The 6000-nt window shown below is 42.0% G+C and overlaps 1 protein-coding gene across 1 annotated transcript in view; it reads right to left on the reverse strand.

Annotated features, from left to right (window-relative positions):
• Nucleotides 1–6000, reverse strand: part of GABBR2 (gamma-aminobutyric acid type B receptor subunit 2) — a 984392-nt gene that overhangs the window by 277723 nt on the left and 700669 nt on the right. Inside the window, 1 exon segment of the mRNA XM_006021507.2 lies at nucleotides 19–126. Within this exon segment, the coding sequence (XP_006021569.1) occupies nucleotides 19–126 (108 nt within the window).

Here is a 6000-nt window from a genome sequence, read left to right on the forward strand (position 1 = left end):
AATAGCTAATTTCCTTACCTTTTTCTTCATCTTTACATTTTTGAAAATTGCATGAACACGCCACGTTTTTGCAAACATTGCTCCAAATGCAGTTGTGTAGCCTACTGTGAGAATCCATGTTCGGACCTAAAATAAAAGAAAAAATAAAACCATTTACATTCAGATAATCTGAATGTGTTAATTTGTCTAAACAGTTTGAGTATCTATTGTTTCTGGAAGTTGTCATAAAAGGTAAAACAACTTCACAATATTCTCTGAAAATTGCAAAGCTATCTCTGCTCTACAGTCACAGATGGAACGTTTTCATTCTTGTGATTTTTGTGAAAAAATTATTGAAATATTTTTAATTTTCAAAATGTGTAATTTCTCTGCATTTCTCTACTATTTTTCCCTGCTAAGTGCAGTAAGATCAATGCTGAATTGAAACTACTGGAATGAATAATGAAGCCACACCTCCCATTTCTGTTTACTTCTATTTTAATAATAATTATGCTAAGTATTTGCTTTTTTCACTCTAACTTTTTAATTTCTCCAGTTTTAGAAAAAGTGGCAAATGGAATAATGTTACTGTAACTTTGCCAGTTTGTCCATGGGAGAAACAGACAACTGGGCCATCAAAGGCTGTATGTTTAGTAGAGCTAAGGAGTGAGTCAAAAGTACAATATGTTAGCACGATGACAGAGGGCATGCCTACACATTCATTAATGCACAGTGCCCACTGTGCATTAAAATTTAATACTTGCAAAAGAAAGTACTAAATAAATGTGCAGTAATTGCATGTTTTTTCATGATGGTTAATGTGCAGTAGACTAATACTATTGCACATTAGTGTAATAGCATGGTTTTTGCCGTGATGTTGCAAAGTGCAGTCCGTCAGTATACTGCGCATTAAGCATCTCATGTAGATACACACAGACATGGCAAAACTAATGTCAAAAGAATCTACAGATAATTAATGTGTGCTTACATAGTGAGGGAGAGAGCTAGTAGAGGGATGCAAAGAGACATACGTTTACAGTGGCAAGCTAGGAAGAGAATCCTAACAGCCATATTTTGAACGTCCTTGAGAAAGACAATGTGGATGGTTTCAAGACCTGATAGAATGCAATTACAGTTGCTGAAGTCTGAAACAATGACAATCTGAAAAAAAGCCCGGGCATTACAGAAAACAGAAAAGGTAGAAGCTTAATGAGATTGTGTAGGTAGCAGTGGGAAGGCAAGGTCTGAGAGACAGAGAGAGAGCTGTATAAAAAAAACCCAAAACAGAATGTGGCTCTAAGTGACAAGGAAGATGGTGGTCTTAAAAGGCTGATGGAAATTTGAGGGAAGAGGAATGCCTTGGGGCAAGTCTAAAAACCCAGGTTATGGGTAAGGCTGTAGAACATTAATATGTTTGGCAACAAAGCGGGAGAGGGAATGAGACAGTATTTTGGAGGGTCATGTGGGTTTAAGGACAGATCTTGTGATGATCTGTCCCTCAGAAACTTTGCAGATGACACCAATCTGGGAAGAATAGTAGATATGCTGGAGAGTAGGATTCAGAGAGACCTCAACAAATTGGAGGACTGGATCAAAAGAAATCGCATGAGGTTCAATAAGGACAAGTGCAAAGTTCTGCTGTGGGACAATTAGGGACGGAAGTTACAGATAAACTGGTTTAAGTGATTAGAAACTGGTTTAAAACCTGTAACAGAACAGAAGTTCAGTGCACATAAACCGGTTTCAAAATGGTCAAAACTGGTTTTGAATGTAGTATCAGACTTACCTAATTTTGGTCAAACTAATTTATGGAACTTTTGTCCCAGACCCCTTCCTGGTTCAAGTTAAATCACAGTCCCCCAGCATCCCAGAATGCTTTGTAGCCCTGAACTTGAGCAGAGCAGGGTTGCTCCCCCTCACCCCCATCCCTAGCTGGAGCAGTAGTGGCTGGCTGACAAGGGGGTGGGGGTGGGAAACCTGGCTGGCACAACCTGATCTGCCTGGTTGGGGTGTAGCAGCCCCTGCCAGACTTTTCTCCACTGGAGTAGAGGGGGTGAGGGGCATGGCCCAGTGAGATCAGGGGTTGGGAGGGGGTCTGAACTCCCCTGTATCCCCTCTCTCCCACAGGCACAGAGACCCCAGGCAGGGTCTACCTGGCTTTCCACCTCACTGGCTGCTCACATGGTGGGGAGTGTGACCAGTGCTGCCCAGGGAAGAGTTTCAGGCTGCTGCCTAGACTGGCTCTGGCCATGCCACCTGCTGCATGAGTGGCCAGCAGCAGGGAAAGCCAGGCAGACTCCTGGTGGGGTCCCTGTGCCTGTGGGAGAGAGGGGAGTTAATCCCTCTTCCTCCCCTCCACCTTCACCTGAGGTGCTGTCCTGGCCAGTGTCTGGCCATGGCCATGCCCACCCCCCCCCACAAGTCAGCTTCCTTCCAGCCTTGTGGCTGCTGCTGAAGAGAAGGAAGGGCTTGCTTTAGTGTCCCCAGCTTCTAGCCTGAGCCACTGCAGGCATGTGGGTGCATTTCCAGAATAAAAAATGAATGGCTATTCATTTGCAAATTGGTCCAATCTATGCAGGTCAGACTAACCTGAAAAGATTGAATTAATTCAGGCATGGGCTTTTTGAATGTCTGTACTTAGTCATTAGGCTCAATAAGGACAAGTGCAAAGTCCTGCACTTAGGATGGGACAATCCCAAGCACCAGGGCAGACTGGGGACTGACTGGCTAAGAAGCAGCTCTGCAGAAAAGGTCCTGGAGGTTACAGTGGACAATAAGCTGAATACAAGCCAACAGTATGCCTTTGTTGCAAAGAAGGCTTGTGGCATACTGGGTGGCAGTAGTAGGAGTGTTGCCAGGAGATCAAGGAAAGTGATTCTTCCCCTCTATTCAGCACTGGTGAGGCCACATCTGGAGTCCTGTGTCCAGTTTTGGGCCCTTCTCTCCAGAAAGGATGTGGAGAAATTAGAGAGAGTCCAGAGCAGGGCAGCAAAATGTGTTTGAGATCTGGGGCACATGACTTCTTAGGAAAGGCTGAGGGAACTGGGCTTATCAAGTCTGGAGAAGATAAGACTGAGGAAGGAATTTAATAGCAGCCTTCAATTACCTGAAGGGTGGTTCCAAAGAAGATGGAGCTAGACTGTTCTTATGGGTGGCAGATAACAGAACAAGAAGCAATGGTCTCAAGTTGCAGTAAGGGAAATTTAGATATTAGGAAAAACTTCTTCAGGAGGAGGGTAGTAATGTACTAGAATAGGTTACCCAGAGAGGTTGTGGAATCTTCATCCTTAGAGGTTTTTAAGGTACAGCTAGACAAAGCCTTGGCCGGGATGATCTAGTTGGGGACAGTTCTGCTTCAAGCAGAGGGTTGGACTAGATGACCTCCTGAGGTCTCTTCCAGCCCTAATATTCTATGATCCTATGATGGAGACTACTAGAGCATAATTGGATAGAGGAAGAGTGAAGTTGACAAGAAGATAAAGGAGGCTCAGGACTGTAAACAAGTGGCACCTGCCTTTGAATTATTTATAAGCATCTTGCAGGTTTGTAAGATGGATATATATCCAAGGACATGCTATACAGGGAACTACTAGAGGGAATAAGAACAACAGGACACCCCAAGCTTTGCTATAAAGACACATGCAAGCGAGATATGAAGGCATTTGGAATTGATCCTGGCCAATGGGAAACCTTGGCAAGTGGTTAAAACAAGTGATGTCATCATCTCCACCAGGGCATTAAAATCCATGAGGAATTGACTCAAAGAGCTTGAAGAGAAAAGAGTCCATAGGAAGCAAGTAGCTTCATAACCACCCAACTGTGACATATATTTGCAACCACTGCCACAGATCATGTAAATCTCAGATTGAACTATTCAGTCACATGAGACACTGCAAACTATCTATACCATAAGCCGCAATATCCACTGTCTCTCTCAGACAGAAGGATGCCATTGTTGTTGTTGTTGTTGTTACAGGTTTGCACTTACATGGCAGACAGATAAACATTAGGACATCATAAAATTCAAAGGCAAATGAAGGCCTCTCAGTATTTGCTTCTTGGTCATTTTAATTTCTTTCCATTCCTATGTCCAAATTAAGGACATCCCTTCCACAACTGGGAAGAAAGGATGTGATTGTTAATTTGAACATATATTTAGGTAGATAAAATTATCTAAGAAACCTGGGTACTTCCTGTAAGGTTAGCCGCATATGACCAAAAACATAATTAAAGAGATTAGGTGAATGTATCGAGGGTAGAAATAACTAGAGAAAGGTTTTTAGGATGGCAAGATATAATTTTAGACTAAAAAAAAAGTGAATACTTTAATTGTTTATAAGTCAGTATACATCACGGGTAGTAACTTTGCAATGAGCTTCAAAAGGTAGAGGAAAAATAGGCCATTTCTGAGCACTTTTGAAAAACTGCTTTATACCATTATTTTCATGTCAAGTAATGTGGATTATTTTTAACTTTACCTCCAATAAACTTTCCCCCCAAATTATATGAAAACTGCATTTAGTGTTATATTTTTTTTGGTTTTAATAAATATTCAGTCATCTTGTGTACTGTTCAGTGAGTTTTTGGCAAAGACATGATGCATTCCTCTTTCTAATACGGCTCTGTTTTGTCCTCACTGAAACAGCAGTTGCCTGTTGGGGATACTAATAAATTCAATTATGCTCATATCATAGTTTTAACTGGATATTCAGATAAATGTTATTTTTATCACGTTCAGTTAAAAAAGGCTTAAGTACTTGCGATTTGGATTTTGCAGATTATAACAACACAAAGTATTGGCTGTAATGGAAAACATGCTGCTTAAAATATTAGGATATTTTCATATAATAAGATCTGTTTAGCCAAACATAGACAGATGATTTAAAAATGGAAATGGGCTTTAATTAAGAAGAAACAACTGCATTTTTCTAACGTCCTCCATGAAGACATCCAGCAAAATCAAGTATATACTTTTACACTGAAAGTCAATGAATTACAGCTCTGTTGCAATCACTTAATCTATCAACTGAATTTTAAAAAAGTTATTTTCATAGTTTACAGGAGATATAGGCCCAAAGGCAACCCTTAAATGTATTTGGGCTTTTAGCTCCCATTTGTCTGTACTGAAGCTGATAAGAAAGAATGCTTATTGAAGTAGTGACTTCACCTAACTCTTCCACATTTCAGATGAGATCCCTAAAACTAAGGCTATTGTCAGCCATTTTATGTCTCCGGTGTCTAAAATGTAGGGAGGGATAGATCAGGTTGCCAGTGCATGCTTTGCACTCTCTGCTCTGCTATGCAACCCACTGCTAATAAGCACTCTCCTTTGCGCTTTGTCTCCACTCTCCTGCAGTGACCCTACGATCTCCTGCTGCTGAAACCGTAAGACAGGAGGCCCCCCCATTCTGACCATTTCTGTGTGTCTCTTGGTTCTGGTGTGGGCCACACAGAAGGGCAGTCATTGACAGCCTGCTCCACTCTCCCAATGTCGCGGGGGATGGGAGGGAGAAATGGAGGGAGAACAGAGCAATGTGGCATGCTATGGAGGACTGAGCCATCCCCTGTCCTGCTTTGTAGAGTGTGAACATGGAATAGGAACCTTTTCATTTTGAAGCTCTTTTAAATAGTAGGTGTTTCCTACAGTATTATTCTGGGAGAGCCTCCACCATTTCTGGAGCTCTTCAGAGGGTGTGTACATCTGTCTGATCATCTTTTGAAGTGCTTCAAAGGCATTTCAAATGTTATGTCTGTTCACACCCTGTGAGATTCCTCTTAAGCTAAAATAGATGTTCCTGAATGAAATGAATCAGCTGTGCTGCAGTGTGTTGCAATATAGCTGATCTACCTCATTGGGTGAAACACATGTTGCCCCTTGTCCTGCCCTTGATGGTGAAGGACAGAGGACTATGTGAATTCCCCACTTTCCCCATGCAGCCAGACCTGGGGCACAGGTCTGACTGACTGGGGAAAGTGAAGAGGCACTCTGAAATCACTGATGGTGCCTCTGTCAGTAGGGAA

This window comes from Alligator sinensis, unplaced genomic scaffold (genome assembly GCF_000455745.1).
Source record: "Alligator sinensis unplaced genomic scaffold, ASM45574v1 scaffold386_1, whole genome shotgun sequence".
Classification (NCBI taxonomy): domain Eukaryota; kingdom Metazoa; phylum Chordata; order Crocodylia; family Alligatoridae; genus Alligator; species Alligator sinensis.